General features: G+C 38.8%; 3 protein-coding genes across 3 annotated transcripts in view; all 3 read left to right on the top strand.

Annotated features, from left to right (window-relative positions):
- The first annotated feature begins 845 nt into the window (after positions 1-845).
- LOC121882769 lies at positions 846-3,942 on the top strand. Its single transcript, XM_042391210.1, has 6 exons — positions 846-855; positions 1,736-2,038; positions 2,938-3,273; positions 3,382-3,474; positions 3,562-3,590; positions 3,672-3,942. The coding sequence occupies exons 1-6, from the start codon at positions 846-848 to the stop codon at positions 3,732-3,734; spliced, it is 834 nt and encodes a 277-aa protein (XP_042247144.1). The 3' UTR covers positions 3,735-3,942.
- Positions 3,943-9,343: 5,401 nt separating this feature from the next.
- Positions 9,344-13,513, top strand: LOC121882146. The gene is made up of 7 exons (XM_042390183.1): positions 9,344-9,415; positions 9,622-9,758; positions 11,091-11,396; positions 12,062-12,391; positions 12,603-12,695; positions 12,782-12,810; positions 12,892-13,513. The coding sequence occupies exons 2-7, from the start codon at positions 9,713-9,715 to the stop codon at positions 12,952-12,954; spliced, it is 867 nt and encodes a 288-aa protein (XP_042246117.1). The 5' UTR covers positions 9,344-9,415; positions 9,622-9,712; the 3' UTR covers positions 12,955-13,513.
- A 1,349-nt stretch (positions 13,514-14,862) lies between these two features.
- Positions 14,863-21,799, top strand: part of LOC121882767 — a 46,075-nt gene continuing 39,138 nt past the window's right edge. Inside the window, exons 1-7 of the mRNA XM_042391209.1 lie at positions 14,863-15,021; positions 15,159-15,228; positions 15,519-15,624; positions 15,725-15,863; positions 17,088-17,235; positions 19,614-19,919; positions 20,123-20,476. Of these exons, the coding sequence (XP_042247143.1) occupies positions 14,863-15,021; positions 15,159-15,228; positions 15,519-15,624; positions 15,725-15,863; positions 17,088-17,235; positions 19,614-19,919; positions 20,123-20,476 (1,282 nt within the window). The remainder of the gene's footprint in view (positions 15,022-15,158; positions 15,229-15,518; positions 15,625-15,724; positions 15,864-17,087; positions 17,236-19,613; positions 19,920-20,122; positions 20,477-21,799) is intronic.

Here is a 21,799-nt window from a genome sequence, read left to right as displayed (position 1 = left end):
TCAGTGGTGACTGATGCTGTTTCACAAACTGACTCAGAATCTCAAGCACAAAGAGGAAGTTTCATCGTCACCTACAGTTCTGTATTAAAGACGGAGAGCCTTACAGAATATCCGCGTGTTTGCAAAGAACAGACTGAGAATGACTCCACTGGAATTAATACTCATTTTTATTCTTCAGTTTGAAGGTAAATCACAGATTTTATTTCATTATATAAATGTTTATCTGAGCTTTTACATCATGTAAACTTACCTTGTTATTAAAGCCTGGCAAAATTAAACCAGCATAGGAAGCAAGAATATTATTGAGTTCTTTATTTGGAATCTTAAATTGGTGAATTCTGAATTCTGAATCTAACCTACCTAACACTAACACTAACCCTAATCTGATAGTGAATGGTTTAATGCTTAGCACATTTGTCAATAAAAAATATCTTTAGTAATAGCGAATACTTCCTTTTCTTTAACTTAACAATTAAAGACCTCTACCTCTTACCAACAGATGTTCAATAAATAAGCAAAAAAGAGCAAAAAAACTTTGTAATAAACAAGATATTCCGGTAGACAAGATCTATACGCAAACTAAAATTTTAAGTTTTAAGAGTGAGATGTGCAAAATTCTATAATTTTCTTCCTCTTTTTTTTTCTTCATTTTTTTTTTACCAACAATGAATTGATCAACTAACAAGTATTGTGTGTGTATTTAAAGCCTAATATAGCTTATTCCTCGATGTCAAATGTCAAAAACACGTCAGTGTTTCACTCACATTGCTGCACTGCGTGACATGTTCCTTCACTACCATGAACACACACACTGTAGTTTATTTCAACTCAATCCCACAAACACAATGCTGCAATGTAAGTAATGGGGGACAAAATCCACAGTGTGTCCACACAGTCATTTAAAAGTTGATGTGAAGCTTATATGAGGCTTCACCAGTCTGAGTTAGTCATATCAAGTGGATATCTGACACATTTACAGTCTTTTTAGTATCAAATTCCCTCTTTGTGTTTCCTCGGACAGTGTTTCCCTGTTGAGCTGCTGTGGAAGTATAGTAACAAAAAGAGGGACTTTGGCACTAAAAAGACTGTAACGTTGAAAGATATCTACTTGATTTGACTCATTTGGACGACTGAAGCTTCATATTAGCTTCAGATAAACTTTTAAATAGATTTTTGCACAGAAGGAGGACTGTGGGTTTAGTCTCCCATCACTTACATTGTAAGTGCATTATGAAGGGATCTTCTGGTGGTCAGTATGAACAGGAGGAATGATTTCAGCAAGAAAAACATGTCTCAGTGTTCATTTGGGCTCCTGACTTTTATTGTAAAACAGACTTGAAAAATTGCCAACCTGTCTATTAAACTCAGTCCATGTGATAGAATATACAGATATTAACATTATAATATAATACACAGTTAGTATATATAATGCACAGAATGATAAAAGCACACAAACCAAACCAAAGCATCAGATCAGCACGTTTGATCAGAATCTACTTTTGTTTATTTTGATTTACTCTGTGGTTTTAACATTAGAGAATAGTTTAGAAAATCCCAAAGAGCCAACAGCTCACTGAATAATTGAGACATAAATGAAAACGATTCTCTCCTATAAACACCACCACTAGATGGTGTAGGTTGACAGATTCTCTCACTGTGGTTGCAAATGTAAAATGCAGATGATTTTAAATGTAATGTGTCATTTCTTACAAAACGTGTGATTTCTTTCAACCAGGCATCAGTGGAGGAATCCATCTCTTCTACAGACCTGGAGCCGAGGCCATTCTGCCCTGTGACGATGTTTCATCCTCTGACAGAGTTTGTTCCACAGTTTACTGGCTTTACAGCAGAGATCTGTCTCAGACATTTGGTCTGGTTAAGAATGGAAATGTGAATAAGTCAGCCCGAGCTGCCAGGATGAGTCTGGACACCAACTGCTCTCTGGTCATCAACAACATCACTGCTGAAGATGTTGGTTACTACTCCTGTCGACAGGCCCAAAAACTGGACATTAAAGTGTATCTAAGTATTGTAACAAGTGAGTCTCATTTATCACTGAGATTAAACAGTTGAACTATGTTTAATTCAGATGGCATGTGGTGCTAGATGTTGTCAGCTGACAGGAGCACAGAGGTCAATCTCTAACCAGCTACTACACCTTCACCCTGTCCACCCCAACTCTGTTTCCAAGTTCAGGTGGAGGGTTCAGTATGATGGGGCTCTCCCAAACTAAGGGGGAGTGGAAGTAGAGTATAAAACCCTCCCTTTGAATGGTGACACAATGCTGGGGTGGTCAGGGGTGAAGGTGAAAGAAATAAATTATCATAAGTGTACAAAAGATCAATACAGGTGATACAGACATGAAAATATCTACTATTTAAGCTATTAATATATTATATGTATTTGCTTCACTTTTAGTCACACAGGGTTCAAGGGATGGCAGTGTCTGTCAGTCAGTTGGTCTGGCCACTTTGGTCCAGACTGAAATATCTCAGCAACTATTGGATGGATCGCCATGACATTTGATACAGTCATTCATGTTCCACACAAGAAAAATTAAAATAATCTTGGTGATCCCTCATCTATTGCCATCACAAAGTCAAAGTTTTAATTTGTCCAATCAGACATTCCCCTTCACTTCAGCTATACTTTTTGTCAAAGTCATGCACATTTGACCAAAGGGTGCACAGATGGCAGTGGCGTAAAGTCCCCATCCACCACTGAAGAGACCCAGAGTTCATTACAGGTCATTTGTAATGTATTTATTTTCAGCTTTAGTCAGCCTGTCTAATTCAGGGAAACACCATGGATAGGTCCTGACTCAGTTTTCCTTCATTTAATTTCAGTTGTTTTCAGTCAAACTGAATTTGCCCTCACACTGGTCAGGAAAAGCAGCTTTTTGACTCTAAATCAACAGTTTTAACTTTTTTCTTTCAGTCTTGCCATCTCCACCAGATGCTGATCCAAAGACAGACGGTAAAGTCACATTAGAGTGTTCTCTGCTGAGATTCAGCGGCCTCACTCCTTGTCGACAGAACAGCATCCGCTGGGTGAATGAAACAGGCACTGTGCTGCCTGGTGAAGGTGTCACATACGAGATCATCGAATCGATGAAGTGTGTCTCTCCTCTGACTGTGAAGCGTCAGAGTGGCCACAACAGGAGATACACCTGCCAGGTGGTTGATGAGAGGAATAATGTCCAGATAGAGGTTGACTACACACCTGTCTTCACATGTGGGATAAATGATGATCAGACAGACAAGTCCAATACAGGTAAGATAATGTTCAGCCTACCAGATACACTGCTGGGTTTGTTCTGCAAGGAATTCAATATTAGTTCAATGATTAACTGATATGTTTTTTCTAAACAATGTACCACAGATTGGTCTCCTCTGGACTACGTCATGTTGACTCTGCGTATTTCAGGACTTCTCCTGATTACTGTAATTGTTGTTCTTCTCATCAAAGGCAGAGGTCAGAACATAATTTTGTATTCATTTTTCAACCTGATGCCATCAGAAGTTCAGAATTTAAACTACTATTCATTTATTTATTTTCCAGGGAACAAAACACCACCTCACCAAAACAACGTGAGTTACAAAAAAAACTACAACATTTTGTACCCATGAAACACTTTTTCAGAATCTCACATGTTGTGTTGTATTTCACAGGTGCATGACGATGGCGATGAAGTCAAGTATGAAAATGTAGAAGCAACTTCTGCTGCTACCTGACTGCACTGATCAACAACCTTCTTATTGAATTCCATTTAGCTGCTTCAGTTTCATTGTCCTTGTATTGCACATTGTTAATGTTATTTGTTACACCTGTGCTTTTCCTACTATGACAAGAGGTGAAAAAGGCTCATTTTACTTGTTATGTCATACCCTTTACTTTTCTTATTATATTTCGAATATGGTAACATGTTCCTCCAAACCATAAATCTGCTGCTTCACTTTCTTCTGATTTAGGATAAATATTTATTTTATCTTTTTCTTTTGTACAACTTTTGAAAACATTTTATTTGTAAAACTTTAGGGGATGTTTGATGCATTCTTTTTCTGCTTTTTACTAAATTAGCAGCTCCAACATTTCTTTGTCTTTTTCATTTTTTTTTTACGGGAACTTTTATGGAGAACTAATTCATATATTTTTTGTCTTGTCAATTTATGCTGTTTAATATCTGGTCACTGTCAATAAACTATAGCAAAATTGAAGTAAATGGCATTGATAACATTTGTATCTGGTGTGTAAGATACTGATAATTAGACATGTTTGTGAGACGTTCATATGTTTTTTGCATAATAAGAAACAATACTGACGAGCATTTTTCAGACTTCTCAAAGTGACCTAAAAGTTTTGTTGCATTTGGTAAAAACATCTCTTCAGTGTCATGTTTGTTCAACCATATTTTACATTGTCTCCATCCTGTTTTCAGACTTCCTCTGAATGACCAAAATAGTTTTCACAAGTGAAATCAGTAAAGGGTGTTACATGTAGAGTTAAGTAGGTTAGTAACCCTAACCCCTAACCCTGACCCTAACCCCTAACCCTAACCCTAACCCTTACCCTAACCCTAACCCTGACCCTTACCCTAACCCTAACCCTAACCCTAACCCTAACCCCTAACCCTGACCCTGACCCTAACCCTAACCCTAACCCTTACCCTAACCCTAACCCTAACCCTAACCCCTAACCCTAACCCTAACCCTTACCCTAACTCTAACCCTAACCCTAACCCCTAACCCTGACCCTGACCCTGACCCTAACCCCAACCCTTACCCTAACCCTCACCCCTAACTCCTAACCCTGACCCTGACCCTGACCCTAACCCTAACCCCTAACCCCTAACCCTAACCCTAACCCTAACCCTGACCCTAACGCTAACCCTAACCCCTACCCCTAACCCTAACCCTAACCCTAACCGTAACCCTTACCCTAACCCTAACCCTAACCATAGCACTTCAGGCTTTCCTCCAAGCCTGTAGTAATGCCCTAGATTGTCAGTAGTATTGCAATTTCTGAAGGTGACTCATTTTGCTCACTACTTTCATGAAAACAAACAAAAAAAAAGCTTCATTTTATATCTTGGGCCTTTAAAGTGCTCTCTGAAACTCGGCCTGGGATGGCTTGTGTCCATGAAATGAGAAAATTAAAACTTTATCGTAGAGCTAAACCAAATACATCATTGGAAAGGTCTTGCCCTGGAGAGTAACATATGTCGGTATGAAGATTCTACATGGCTCCCGCTTTGATATACTGACCTTTGAACCTTGACCTCAGCGCATGTTTGAAGGCTTATAATTCAGCAACAAACGGGGCTACAGACATGGTACCACCTGTTATAGAGCACGCTTGACCTGAACTATCATGTGAGTATAGTCAACAACTGGGGACACTGTCATATATGGGTAAAATATGGTTAAAATTATTTTCTGCCTATTTAACAATTAGATATTTAAAATCTGATTACACTAATGTATTTACTGTCCTCTTAAACTCACTCAGTGTACTCTCAATTCAGAATTCATAACTTCCAATTCTAAGAAAACACAAACATTTTTAAAAAAAAAAACTACAATTCCCTAGAGCCGGGCCATGCAGCTTGATACAAATTGGCACCACAGTTGCAGTTCTTCCGGTTTTCAGAGTAGGGTTGTACATATGGGGTCGTAAAAGATATATTTACTGAATATATCAAATATCTAGTACAGCTGAACAAGTAATATGATAAACATACTACATCTAGATGGCCTGTTTTAAGAAAAAGTTAAAATATTGGTTTATTTCAGATATTTTAGCTCATATTCTAGAAATGGGGTTTTGAGTCGGCGGTTCTTCCAGTTTCCGGTTGGACAAAAAAAACATTTCCCAGAATTGAAGGAGAAATTATTAAAACTGATGGCCTTAACATTAACCTATTGTATTGTTGAGTTCTCTATCATATTGAGACTATCTCTCCACCCAGTTACATATTACATATGTACGGGTACTGACCCCACTGCGACAGTTGACATGGATATCTCTTTAAGACACACCACTGCGTGACACATGCACGGGTATTTAAAGCTATAATATGTAACTATTATGCATTAAAATGTCTAAAAACCACTAGACCTATGTTATATATTTTGTTGAGTTGTGTATTTACATTATCCCAAATGTTTCCAACAATTTTCCACCCCAGGGAAATCTGTGATTTTAATCAAGGTAAAGAGTATACACGAACAAGATTCATGTGTCGGCATTTTGTTTGTCCCCTACAATGGCGTCTACCAAAGAGTATACCCATACAAGATAATACCTTGGCGTTGTGGTTGTTCGACAGACACTGTTATGAATTGACTTGTATTCAGTTAAGCCACATTTTTATGATAAACTTTTTAGATCTTGGTCATTTCTAACTGTATCTTTTAACAGGATGAAGGATTTTAGTCATCGGATCACTGGATTTTAAGTTATCAGAGAAACAAGCTGAGCAAACGTTAGCAGCAGCTCATCTACCAGCCCCTCCCGGAAGTCCGGTGCTCGACGAACATCATTGGAGAAACATTGATTTTTTTTACATGAAACAGCTTTATTCAGTATTTTTACAGTTTTAATCCTCATGTATGTTTGTTGTTGGAGAGGAGGAGATCTCTATTTGGCCCCTGGTAAAAACATCCTGAACGATGAACACTGGTGTAATCCTAACCTGAAGAAGCTGGTTGTTTAACAATGAAGACAACAACTCTCATGATCCCACGCTACTTCTCACCATCATCACACTCCATCTTTTGTTATTATTTTGATGAGAGACCCCTAGCAGCTGAAATTACATATTTTGCGTTTAAATAGACAGTATAGTCTAATAGTCTAATAGTCTAACTGCATCAGACAAAGGATTTGTCTCTATACTTGTCCTGTTAGATCTTAGTGCTGCATTTGACACAATTGACCATCAAATCCTTTTGCAGAGACTGGAACATTTAATTGGCATTAAAGGAACTGCATTAAGCTGGTTTAAGTCCTATTTATCAGACCGATTTCAGTTTGTACATGTGAATGATGAATCATCCGTGAAGGCAAAAGTTAGACATGGAGTTCCACAAGGTTCTGTACTTGGACCAATTCTATTCACCTTATATATGCTTCCTTTAGGTAATATTATTAGGAAACACTCCATAAATTTTCATTTTTACGCAGATGATACCCAATTATATTTATCAGTGAAGCCAGATGAACCCAATCAGTTAAACAAACTCCAAACATGCCTTAACGACATAAAGACCTGGATGACCTGCAATTTTCTACTACTAAATTCAGATAAAACTGAAGTTATTGTGCTTGGCCCTAAACACCTTAGAAACACATTATCTAATGATAAAGCTGCTCTGGATGGCATTACCCTGGCCTCCAGCACCCCCGTAAGGAATCTGGGAGTTATCTTTGATCAGGATATGTCCTTTAACTCCCACATAAATCAAATTTCAAGGACTGCCTTTTTTCACTTACGTAATATCACAAAAATCAGGCACATCCTGTCCCTAAAAGATGCAGAAAAACTAGTTCACGCTTTTGTTACTTCTAGGCTGGATTATTGTAATTCCTTATTATCAGGCTGCCCTAACAAGTCTCTAAAGACTCTCCAGCTGGTCCAGAATGCAGCTGCACGTGTATTGACTAAAACTAGAAAAAGAGACCACATTTCTCCCATTTTAGCTTCACTACATTGGCTTCCTGTAAAATCTAGAATAGAATTTAAAATCCTTCTCCTAACTTACAAAGCCCTTAATGGTCAGGCACCATCATATCTTGAAGAGCTCATAATACCGTATTATCCCACTAGAACACTGCGCTCCCAGTATGCAGGCTTACTGGTGGTCCCTACAGTCTTTAAAAGTAGAATGGGAGGCAGAGCCTTCAGCTATCAGGCTCCTCTTCTATGGAACCATCTACCGGATTCAGTCCGGGGTGCAGACACCCTCTCTATGTTTAAGAGTAGGCTTAAAACTTTCCTTTTTGATAAAGCTTATAGTTAGGGCCGACCAGGCTCGCCTTGGATCAGCCCTTAGTTATGCTGCTATAGGCCTAGACTGCTGGGGGACTTCCCATGATGCACTGAGCTCCTCTCTCCTCCTCCTCCTCTCCATCTGTATGCATTCATGTAACATCAATGCATGTCACTAACTTTGCTTCTTCCCCGGAGTTTTTTTTGTGCTTTCTCATCTCACAGAAAAACCTGAGTCCCGGGCTGAACCTTCGCGGTCCTTCACAGTCCTGATGGCATCCTTCCCTGGCTGTTGCTGCCCCCCCTGTCCCCCCTCCCCCTTTCCCTCTCTCTTTCTCTCTCTCAACCCAACCGCTCATGGGGGAATTGTTGGGTCTCTGTAAATTAAAGAGTACGGTCTTGACCTGCTCTATGTGAAAAGTGCCTTGAGATGACTTCTGTTGTGACATGGCGCTATATAAATAAAGATTGATTGATTGATTGATTGATTGATATAAAATAAATAAGGAGTTTATTTATCATATTTCAGATCGGATTTCAACTTGAATATGTACTTGAGAAGTTGACATTTCGAGCAAGAAATGTGAAAAAGTAATGAAATCCTATTATTATGGGGTGTTTCATGGTTTGTTGATGTAGCCTCAACAGACGGCAGATACCTGCTGAGGGGCAGCTTCCAACAGCTGTTGAATCAGAACAGAGGGGGGCCTTAAAGAGACAGGAGCTAAAACAGCCTGTTTAAAACAGAGGCTGAACTGAGGGGCTGCATTTAGGGCCAGTGTAAGATAAATAAGGAGTTTTTGGATCAGTAAATGATGCAAAGATATTCCAGTAGAGCCCCAGATTAATAGATTAATAGAATAGAATAGAATAGAATAGAATGGATAAGGTGAATTTGATGTTGATGTTGATGTTGATGTATATTATATATATATATATATATATATATATATATATATATATATATATATATATATATATATATATATACAGATCATGCTCTGTAAGGAAATAAGAATTGGCTAATGTGATGATAATCTTTTTATTCTCTTTTTGGTTTTTCACCAAACAAGCACTTCCTCTTTTAATTTCACAACTTTTACAGCTTCTCCATTATTCTGCACTGTGCGTGAGCAACATACATCGCAGAAATAATGGTGCTTTTGATTACAGTGGAAAAACTGATATGCTGATGTAAACCTAGATCATCCTAATACGTTTTTTTTTTTTTTTTACATCTTAGGCTAAAAAAAACGAAAACAAACAAGAAAACACCAAAACATTTCTCTACATCTGTAGTATAGGATGTCTATGTCTGTTCAGTCACGTCACCTTGAATGCACCGTCAATCATTTAAAACATCGCATTAGTTATATTATTAGCTGTTTGTGTTGTTCTGTTCAAGAAGTCTATCAAAGTAACGAGGTAGGGTGCTCTTAAAAAAGGATTTTATTTGTAATTTCCAAAATGACACAACAGCAGTTTGTGAGAAACAAGTTTCTTATAATTGTGGCTGCTGCGTGCTGTGGTCTGAACTGTCTGAATGCACAACACACAAACAGAAGTGTTGTAACCCATTACTCTGTAGGACTTACAACAGGTTGGGTGGTGGGTGATGTTGTCATTTTCAGTCAGGCAGTCAACCACAAAGAGGAAACAGCGCCATCACAGACATCTGTATCAGAGGAGAAACGGCCGATAACTTCTGCCTGCTGACAGAGAATGACTCCACTGGAATTAATTCTTATTTTGGTGCTTCAGTTTGAAGGTAAAGTAGTGTTTTATTATTTAAATGTAAATTTTTGATTACAAAAATGAATGAATTAAAGGTTGGTGTGAAAATTAGTACTAGGAACTATTTGCCACTATTTGCCTGCTTTAGCTGCTCCTTTAATAATCTTTAATAACCTTTCTGGAATGTAAAAATGTAACAAAATATACAAATATTTGTGTGAGAGAATAAAAAGTACAGCAATTATGAGTCAGTTTAGGTTTACATGTATTTTCAAATGTATATAAACTAGATCAAATAGTCTGTTTGCTCTGTTCTCTCTGTGGTTCCTTTAAAGGACAAGTTCACAACTTTTCAAGTGTGTCTTAAAACAGCAGTCAGATGTCCATATGAACGGTGAAAGAGGTTTTCCTCACTGTAATCATTCCTCCTGTTCATACTGGATATTAAAAGATCCTTCAAATGTGCTTTCAATGTAAGTGATAGAGGCGGAAATCCACAGTGTGTCCACACAGTCATTTTGTGAAAAAATACATTTAAAAGTTGATGTGAAGCTTATATGAGGCTTCAGCAGTCTGAGTTAGTCGTATCAAGTGGATATCTGCCACATTTACAGTCTTTTTAGCATCAAATTCCCTCTTTGTGTTTCCTCGGACAGTGTTTCCCTGTTGAGCTGCAGTGGAAGTATAGTAACAAAAAGAGGGACTTTGGCACTAAAAAGACTGTAACGTTGAATGATATCTGCTTGATTTGACTCATTTGGGTGCTGAAGCTTCATATTAGCTTCAGATAAACTTTTAAATATAGTTTTTTGCACAGAAGGAGGATTGTGGATTTATCCCCCATCACTTACATTGTAAGTGCATTATGAAGGGATCTTCTGGTGGTCAGTATGAACAGGAGCAATGATTATGGTAAGAAAAACCTGTCAATGTTCATTTGGGCTCCTGACTGTTGTTGTAAGACAGACTTGAAGTATTTCCAACCTGTCCTTTAAACTCTGTCCATGTGATAGAATATGCAGATATTAACATTATAATATAATATACAGTTAGTATATATAATACACAGAATGGTAAAAGCACACAAACCAAACCAAAACAGATCAGCAGATATGACAGATTTGATCAACTTTGGTTTATTTTGATTAACTCTGTGGTTTTAACATTAGAGAATAGTTTGAAAAATCCCAAAGAAACCACAGCTCACTGAATAACTGAGACATACATGAAAACGATTCTCTCCTATAAACACCACCACTAGATGGCGTAGGTTGACATATTCTCTCACTGTGGTTGCAAATGTAAAATGCAGATGATTTTAAATGTAATGTGTCATTTCCTGCAAAATGTTATTTCTTTCAACCAGGCATCAGTGGAGTCATCCATTTCTACTACAAACCTGGAGACGATGCCATTCTGTCCTGTGATGGTGTTTCATCCTCTGACAGAGTTTGTTCCAGAGTTAACTGGCTTTACAACAGAGATCTGTCTCAGACATTTGATCTGGTCCAGAATGGAAATGTTGTTAAGAACTCACAAGCCCGAGCTGCCAGGATGAGTCTGGACACTAACTGCTCTCTGGTCATCAACATCACTGCTGAGGATGCTGGTTACTACACCTGTCGACTGAGTTCTAAACTGGACAGTGCTGTGCTTCTAAGTATTATCACAAGTGAGTCTAATTTATCGCTGAGATTAAAGAGTGGAACTCTGTTTCCATGTTTCCTGTTCCAGGTGGAGGGTTCAGTATGATGGGGGCTCTCCCAAACTAAGGGGGAGTAGAAGTAGAGTATAAAACCCTGGTCTGGCCACTTTGGTCCAGACTGAAATATCTCAGCAACTATTGGATGGATCGCCATGACATTTGATACAGTCATTCATGTTCCCCACAAGAAAAATTAAAATAATCTTGGTGACCCTTCATCTATTTTCATCACAAAGTCACAATTTCAATTTGTCCAATCAGACATTCCCCTTCACTTCTGCTATACTTTGTGTCAAAGTCATGCACATATGACCAAAGGGTGTGCGGATGGCAGTGGGGTAAAGTCCCCATCCACCACTGAAGAGACTCAGAGTTCATTACAGGTTATTTGTAATGTATTTATTTTCAGCTTGAGTCAGCCTGTCTTATACAAAGACACTTCATGCTTAGGTCCTGACTCAGTTTTCCTTCATTTAATTTCAGTTCTTTCCATTGAAACTGAATTTTCCCCTGATATTACAAGTCACATGTTAAATCAGATACACTGACACTAGTTAGGAAAAAACTTGAAAAAAGGTCAGGAAATGCAGCTTTTTTACTTTAAATGAACAGTTTTTACTTTTTCCTTTCAGTCTTGCCATCTCCACCAGATGCTGATCCAAAGACAGACGGAAATGTCACATTAGAGTGTTCTCTGCTGAGATTCAGAAGCCTTGGTTGTCGACCGAACAGCATCCGCTGGGTGAATGAAACAGGCACTGTGCTGCTTGGTGAAGGTGTCGGATACGAGTTCATGGGACAGACAAACTGTGTTTCTGTTCTGACTGTGAAGCGTCAGAGTGGCCACAACAGGAGATACACCTGCCAGGTGGTCGAGAGGAATAAAGTCCAGATAGAGGCTCACTACACACCTGACTTCACAGAAGGGACAAGTGATGATGAGCCAGACAAGTCCAATACAGGTAAGATAATGTTCAGCCTACCAGATACACTGCTGGGTTTGATATGACAAAAAGAAAACTTTGCCTCTAAGAGTATCTTCACAACAGCAACATTAAAAAGAGGAAACAGTGTTTATTCTCCACAGATACATTATGGTTATTTTGTTCTGCAAGGAATTCAATATTAGTTCAATGATTAACTAACATGTTTTTTCTAAACAATGCACCACAGATTGGTCTCCTCTGGATTACGCCATGTTGACTCTGCGTATTGCAGGACTTCTCCTGATTACTGTAATTGTTGTTCTTCTCATCAAAGGCAGAGGTCAGTGCATAATTTTGTATTCATTTTTCAACATAAACCACCAGAAGTTCAGAATTTAAACTACTATTCTTTTATTTATTTTCCAGGGAACAAAACACCACCTGATGAAAACAATGTGAGTTTCAAAAAAAACTACAACATTTTGTACCCTTGAAACACTTTTTCAGAATCTCACATGTTGTTTTGTATTTCACAGGTGCATGACGATGGCGATGAAGTCAATTATGAAAATGTAGAAGCAACTTCTGCTGCTACCTGACTGCACTGATCAACAACCTTAATATCAACGCAAAAAAAGTAAAATGTCGTTTTACATGAGTGATCAAAGCTTTGAGATAAAATGAGAGTTTGGGATATTTTTTACATTTACAACATAGATTTAAGTGCTTGCAATTAAAAAAAAACAACTTATGTTGACAAACCAACAAGGAATTAAAACCAGCTCTGCAGCTTTACTGAGCTTTTTGTCTCTTTCAGCTCATAGTTTTAGTTTCAGGTACATTTAGTTTCAGGTTCAGTCTTAGAGCTCTCATGAACCTTCTTTCCAGCAGCAGCAGCAGCTGTTTTCAGCAAAAAAAACTCAGATAAACCAACTGTACACTACCTGCCCTGTACCAAACAGCTGGCAGACAAAGTTAGTGACTAGCTGATGAAGAAAGTGGAGCATTTAGCAGCCAAAGAGCCAGATATGTTTCTCAGGAGATGGTAAAGACCAAACCAGAGCTAAAATGAGAGTTAATATTGAACTTAAATTGATCAGGTGACAGAAAGACTCCAATGGGATGATATTGTTGTTCTGTGTCTGCTGGAAGTGTAAATAGGCGGCTATTTGCTAGCACAATATTTTGCATGTAATAAAATATGTTGAATAATACACAAGTGTACATCATTCCTATGAGTGCTTTCTTTACATTCATTCTTTGTATAAAAGGTAGACATGAGGTTACATACAGTACAAGCTTTTTTTTAATATGTTTTTACACTGTTGGAAGTGTTGACAATATTCATGAATGTGTAAGTTTAAAAAGGGTTTGTGTTATGATGGTTTAAGGAAGCTACATGAAGCTGAATTCCTTCCTCAAGTCAAACTCAACTTCAACAGCCAGTTTTGCTTTAACCAAAGTTGAGAATGTTAAAAAGGTAGACTACAGCTTTACTTACACTGAAATTAAATGTACAGATGGATAAAAATCTAAATAATCAACAGTATATGATTCTGTCATTAGGAAGTAAAATACAGTATGTCCTCTCTCCCACTAGATGGTGCTAACGGTCTGTGATGGCTCCATGTCTCAGTAACAGACTGTAGTTATAGTAAGGTGTACCTCGTTCAGTCTGCATCAGGATATCAGAACAGGTGAAAGTTTGGGTCACTCTTTATTTTACATGTCCTTTAATTTTATACTAATCTCTTGACAATGTTGTAAGTGTTTTGCAGGTATTTATCAGTGAATATTTGGGACATTTTACAGGAAGGGTGGTGCAATTTGGTACAAGTGTTGAGTTGATAAGTGTCCAATCATTATATTTAAGTTCATATGTAGTTAATTTCCAAAAATTATTAATAAATTAGACTTTTAACAATTATTTAACTGACACTTTCGGTGTGCAGTTTTGTGTGTCAAAGGATATGTCCACAGCTCATATTTCCTTTGTACAGTCAATATTTCACTTCAAATTTCATATCTTATTTCAAAACTATTACTGTTCCATTCTGTAAATAGGTATCCTTTCTTGATTTGGGGTGAATAAAATTAAGAGGGGTAATGTACAGCATATTGCATGACCAGCTCTGCTAACGCACCCAGGTGTAGCCCACTACCGACGCTGACCTAGTTGGCAGAGGTAGTGTGGTGTCCCTCTCTGCTCGGTGTAGTGTGGGAGTGCTGCGGGTGTATTTCTGCATTCGTCTGGCTAGTGCACCCGTTTATCATCCCTTGTGTACAACAAACACTCACACATTGCCCACTATTGAAACCGACCTAGTCGGTGGGAATAGCATGAGAGTTCTCGCTGCCATGTCCAAACAACACAGCATCAGTTAGCCGCTATGATGTTGGTCCATCATTTTGCAGTTTTAGGGACTAAACAAGTTCCTCAGGCCTCTGAAATGCAAAATGTTGACCATACCAAGGGTAAAGCAGGCTATCCTGGCGACTGGCTTGCAATGGTCAACCTCAAGGATGCCTGTTTCCAAATACCAATCTGGGAAGGGGTGGCACCCCTCTTGGACAGGAGGCCATGGGAACTCCTGGTTTGCTGGGACCTCCTGAGTCACGTGCAGGTGGCCCTGTTCCATCCCTTTCTACAGGGGCTCAAAATCTGGGTTTGGCCCCTGAGAGGGCCAGTCTGTTAGGCGCTTAGGCTCACACTGTCAGTGGTTCAGACCATGCACAGTGCTCAAGCACTGTTGACAAGGGCAGCTTATTCGTATTGCTGGGACCTCTTTGTGTCTTGGTGCAGGGTGAACTGAGTGGACGCACTGACATGTACAGCTCCGGAGGTGCTCCAATGTCTGCAGGAGCTACTGGAGGCAAGTAAATCACCATCCACCCTTAGGGGCACAGTAGCAGCCATCAAGGCCACTCGTGTTGGGGGTAATAGGATGGCCAAGGGTGATTGCAGCCTCATCTCACAGTTCCTGAAAGGCACTTAGATTCTGGCACCACAGAGCAGAATGTTGAATCTCATGATGGCTGCCTTACAGCGTGAGCCCTTCGAGTCCCTGGAGACATTAAATGGTTGTCACTGCTCTGTCGATGGATGAGAGCTGCTGTGGATTCCTGCCAGATGACGTGGGTGTGATCTTGTGTTCAAATCCAGCATTCCCTCCCAAGGTACTCTTCAACTTTCACATGCATCAATCAGTGGAGTTGCGATACCTCTGCCTCGCCCAGGAATGGGGTGAGGAAGACCAAGAAGGGTCATGGTTATGCCCAGTCAAAGCCCTGAAGGCCTGAATGGAGGCGTTCAGGAAAACAGACCAATCGTTTTTTGCTTTAAGCCCCAGTGCCTGGGTCTAAATCCAGGCTGTCTCATTGGGTCATGGAAACAATCCAGCAGGCGCACAAGGTGACTGGTGCTCTGGCACCAGGGGGAATGAGGGCGTACTCCACCCAGGGCGTAGCAACCTCCTGGGCCTTGTCGTGGGGAGCCAGCCTCTCAGAGGTTTGAGTGGCTGCTACATGGTTGCATCTGTCTATGTTCACCCAGTTTTATTGCTTGAATGTGGCTGCCGGCACCTCCCCTGTGGAATGGGTGCTGGGTGCCTCTCCACCTTAGACAACGTTTTCACTATGCCACTGTGCCGGTGAACCCATCTTGGCCCAGCCAGGGAGATGTCTTGTATCATTGTCAGTTGGCCTAGCAGGGGGCAGGCTATCTGAGCAGCCTCTATCCTTTCACACCCATCCTTTGCACCATGCCTGGCGCCGGAGTATTGGGCAGTATTACAGAGTGTCTGGTGGTTTCACTTGCCGAGGTCAGGGATCTCGGAGTGTACTTAGGGAGTGGTGCCAGTGAGAAAAATAGTTCCAGGGTGGGTCCTCTGGTCATCCTCACAAAGCTTCAAATTATGGATTTCTAATTCAATTCATCCCTGGGGCAACACTCTAAAATCTATGTTTTTTATTGAAAGAAAATCATCAAACAGTTACATAAAATAACACAAATAACATAACAGCTCAGATAAGTACACATTGCAAAGACAGTCATTCAAACAACATACAACTACATGGTTTCAGCCATAGCAACTACCATAGCAACAATAGAAAGCCTGAAAAAATCTTCGCAATAACTGACAAACAAAACATCATATACATTCACTGAATGAAGATTATGATATAAAATGCACATTTCTCACTAGAAATATTATCAAAATGCATTTTAATGCCAAAACTATCTTAAAATATTGCATTTTGCAATGAGAATAAAAGGAATGTCAGCCATTTTGGTTTTATTTCACAGACAGAAACGTCACAGTCATGTGACATAGATGCAGGCCAAGAGAAAAGAATAGGCCAATAAAAAAAAAAAAAAACAACTGCATGAGGCCCAGTTATCAAATTAAGGACGTAAAATGCTTTGAATAATGCTGTTTCATTGTGTCTTTCGTAACCATAACATAGAAGTGATTTCCTAATCAAACTTAGGACACAACTTCTTCAAAACTTCTTCTTCTCAGTTCTTCCTTTTTTGCAGGGTGAGATAGCAATAAACCAGTTTTCTGTTTTAATATGTGGGCATTCACTGACTGAAAAAACAACAACCTAGAAATAAGCTTATCTGTTGTTTGAAGGATATATACAGATATCTACAGAAATGATCTCACTCATCATCTGGATATTTTAACAAGTTCAAAGGTGACTGATGCTGTTTCACAAATTTACTCAGAATCGCAACCACAAAGAGGAAGTTTCACCATCACCTACAGTTCTGTATCAGAGATGGAGAGCCTTACAAAACTGCTGCCTGTTTGCAAAGAGCAGACGGAGAATGGCTCCACTGGAATTAATCCTCATTTTTGCTCTTCAGATTGAAGGTAAATCATTGATTTTATTTTTTAATATAAATGTTTGTCTGAGCTTTTACAGCATGTCAACTTTGACATCACATAATGAATAGTTTAATGCCTGGCACATTTGTCGATAAACTTCTTCACCTGCAATAGGGGATACTTCCTCTTCTTTAATAACAACAACACTAATAATAATTCTTATAAGAACTTTATTTGTATAGCACCTTTCATACAAAAAATGCAGCTCAAAGTGTTTTACCACAAAACAAATTACATGCACCAAGTGCTTCACATGAAAAAAATGAATGTAAAAACATGTAAATATACAGTGCTGCTTGTGAGTTTGTGAACCCTTTAGAATTTGCTCTATATCTGCATAAGTATGACATAAAAAATGTGATCAGATTTCCATGCAAGTCTTAAAACCAGATAAAGAGACATCAATTAAACAAATGAGACCTTAAACTCTTTATTGGGATAAATGATCCAATGTTAGATATTTGTGTGTGGCAAAAGTATTTGAACCTCTAGAATTATCGATTCACTTGAAGGGGAAATTAGACTTGGGTGTTTCAATCAATGGGATGACAATCAAATGTGAGTCTGGGAGCTCCTGCCTTATGTAAAGAAGAGAAATATGGGTCTTCACTATTAAAGTCTGAGCTTCACAATGGCTCAAACAAAGGATATTTCTGAGGACCTTAGAAGAAGAGTTGCTGATACTCACTAGGCTGGAAAGGGTTACAAAACCATTTCTAATGAGTTTGGACTCTACCAGTCAACTGTCAGGCAGATCGTGTACAAATGGAAGATATCTAACTCCATTGTTACCCTCCCCAGGAGTGGTCAAACAACACAGATCACACCAAGAGCAAGGCGTGTAATACTCCGGGAAGCCACAAGGGACCCCGGGGTAACGTCTACGAAACTAAAGGCCTCTCTTGCAGTGGCTATAGTCAATGTTCATGAGTCCACAATCAGGAGAACATTGAACATCAATGGTGTGCATGGCAGAGTTGTAGGGAAAAAAGCCACTTCTCTCCAAAAAGAACATTGCTGCCATCTATGGTTTGTTAAAGACCACTTGGATAAGCCAGAAGGTGATTGCAAAAATGTTGTGTGGATGGATGAGACCAAAATCAAACTTTTTGGCTTGAATGAGATGCGTTATGTTTGGCAATGAGCAAACACTGCATTCCAGCATAAGAACCTTAACCCATCTGTGAAACATGGTGGAGGTAGTATCATGGTTTGGGCCTCCTTTGCTGCCTCTGGACTAGGACGGCTTTCAATCATTGATGGAGCTATGAGTTCTGAGTTGTACTAGCAAATTCTACAGGAAAATGTCATGGTATCCGTCTGTGAACTGAAGCTCAACAGTAAGTGGGTCATGCAGTTAATATCTGATCACGTTTTAGGTCACATTTATGCAAAAATAGAGAAAATCCCCTCTATTCACAAAGTTTCAAGCAGCACTGTACATAAGATGGAAAATAAAACCCACTTGATAACAATGAAAATAAGATAAAATAAAGTGAAAATAGAATACATAGAATGCGTACTTCAGTGGTAATTTGAGAATTAATAAGCAAAAATTCAGACAACTCAGAAAGTATTTCACCATGTGTACACAATCAGTAAATCGGCGCCTAGGTCTCTGAAGCCTTTAAGCATTACAGAACCTCCCTTTTCCAATTGACATAAGTCAAGACTTACCACCAGCCTTGATTAACTGAAATAAGCCTCTTTCAACTTACCTTGGAACGTCTTCCCACAGGTTTAACCTCACTTTGGGTCTTATCAAACATTACAAGAAAATAACAGCAACCTATTATTTTTGAAAGCATCTGAAATCGTCTACAGAAGAAAGAATTTAAAACAAGTAAAATGAATGACGGAGAAAGATTCTGGTAAAGCAATAGGAAGAAAGTCACATTCCCAACACTTTTGTATGCATTTAACTTGAAGAAACCCTTGCATGAATTGGCACACAGTTCTCTTTAAAAATAGCAAAACATTTCTTGAAGAATATTATGGTATCAATTCTTTTAAACTTGCGGCAAGAAAGTGAATAAACATATTTTCCAAAATGTCAGTAATTCAAGTTAACCTTTGTTTATATTAATTAACTGTGTGATATTTCAACAATATATAATACAAATATTCCAGTAACTGTGATGTATGCTAACTGTGAGGTATAGACTTGAAAATCACTTTTGAATAAAAATAAATAAATCAACTGATTCATTTTTCATTGAAAAAACAATGTATCCCCTTTGAAAATGAAATGAAATTGTAAATAAAAATCATCAGTGATTACTAAATATTTACCGTAATAATGTAATAATTTTGTGTGTAATCTGTCACTCAAAAAAACAAACAAATGTGTTTTGTCTTTGCAGCAAGCGTCGGTGTTATCTATCTTAACTACTCTCCTGGACGCAATGTCATTCTGCCCTGTGACGGTGTTTCCTCCTCTGACAGATTTTGCTCCACAGTTAGCTGGCTTTACAGCAAAGATCTTTCGGAGACATCTGACCTGGTTCAGAATGGAAATGTTGTGAACAACTCAGCCCAAGCTGCCAGACTGATTCGGGACACTAAATGCTCTCTGGTCATCAACAACATTACTGCTGAGGATGCTGGTTTCTACACCTGTCGACAAAGACCTGAACTGGACATTGTTATGTATCTAAATATTATGACAGGTGAGAATCATTTCTTTAAATTCCATTGTTGTGATAGATGCAAATATTTACATATTTACAATATTTATAATATAATATAATACAATATAATAATTATAGTAGCACAAACAAAATAAAACCAAAACATCAGATCAGCAGATTTGATCTGAATCAACATTTTTCTTTATTTTGATTAAATCTGTGGTGATTTCATCCCATTCCAGGACTACGTGGTGGAGGACCAAACGGTCCCCCTGGCGTTGGAGGACCACGCGGTCCTACTGGTGCTGGAGGGCCCACTTATCTCTACTACACACCTGGAGTCGATGTCATTCTGCCCTGCTCATCCTCTGACAGAGATTGCTCCATGGTTAAGTGGCTTTACAACAGAGTTCAATCTCAGACATCTCTTGAGGTTCTGAGTGGAAAAGTTGTGACAAAGTCAACCCGAGCTACCAAGCTGAGTCTGGATACTTACTGTTCTCTGGTCATCGACAACATCACTGCTGCGGATGCTGGTTACTATACCTGTCGAAAGAGAGAACATGACACTGGTTTGTTTCTAAGTATTATGACAAGTGAGTCTCATTTATCACTGAGATTAAAGAATGGAACTATGTTTAATTTAAATGGCATGTGGTGCCAGATGCTGTCAGCTGACAGGAGCACAGAGGTCAATCTCTAAGCAGCTACTACACTTTCACCCTGTCCACCCCAACTCTGTTTCCAAGTTCAGGTGGAGGGTTCACTTCAGCTCTCCCAAACCACTAGGAGGCAGTGAAGAATATACATAGTTACAGATCGGTGGAGTTAAATGGTGGGGTGAAGAGAGGGTGAAGATGAAGAAAATAAATGAGAATACGTGTAAAGAGAATCAGTACCCTAAACTCATGCAGAGGTGATAAATACATGCAGATGTGTGTTATTTCAGTAATGAATCTTTTCAGCATGTAAATATGTATTTGCTTCATTTTTAGTAACACTACCAGCAAGGTTCAAGGGGTGGCAGTGTCTGTCAGTTATGTGGTCTGACCAGTTTGGTCCAGATTGAAATATCTCAGCAACTGTTGGTCAGTCTCGTTCGCCACAAACAGTAAATTAAAATAATCTTGCTGATCCCTTATCTATTGCCATCACCAAGACATTTTTTTATTTGTCCAGTAGTTTGGTTTACAACCTGCAAAATCAGACATTCCCCTTCACCTCAGCTATACTTCGTGTTTAGCGTTTATTAGCAAACTAAGATGTTAAAGATTATGGGCTGAATCTCTGTATGTTAGCATTGTCAGTGTATTTCAGTGAATGCACTGCTGGGTATAACTGTGGCTGTAGATGTTCTTGTTCTCACACTGTCTGTAACAGTGACTTAAAACAAAACCTGATATCGATGGCCAAAGAGCAAAACCCCCTATCTGAAAAATGCACTTTTTTGAGAAAACTAAAAAAAACTTGTTTTCTCGCAGAATTCTATTTGTTAAGGATACCCAATACATAATACACTGTTTTTGGACTATATTATTATATTATGTGTTAACAATACTGACTAGATATTAATGCCTCACAAAGTGCAGAGAGGAGCTTTTGTACTTGGTGCAAGTTGGAAGAGGTTCTACAAAACAATGTTCTAAATTAAGTTAATAATTAAAATTAAATTAAAAATAAAATTTAGTTTGTTTTCAGGTAAACAGATGTAGTAAATGTAATAGTTACTACTACTGTAGTATACCTGGGTCAGAATTTCTGAAGTGGGAAATTCCTTAAATTCAGTGTATTTGCTTCCTTGTCCACTGGAAATGAATGTTCAGTGATTGTATAACCCACTCGTGCTGCAGCCTCTCTACACACTCAGGGACTCTGCGTTGTTTTTTTGTTTTGTTGTGTGACTTTTCTGTCACAACGAA

This window comes from Thunnus maccoyii, chromosome 17 (genome assembly GCF_910596095.1).
Source record: "Thunnus maccoyii chromosome 17, fThuMac1.1, whole genome shotgun sequence".
In the NCBI taxonomy this organism is placed as follows: domain Eukaryota; kingdom Metazoa; phylum Chordata; class Actinopteri; order Scombriformes; family Scombridae; genus Thunnus; species Thunnus maccoyii.
The sequence above is the reverse complement of the archived record's forward strand: the minus strand, read 5'-3'. Positions and strand labels throughout refer to the sequence as shown.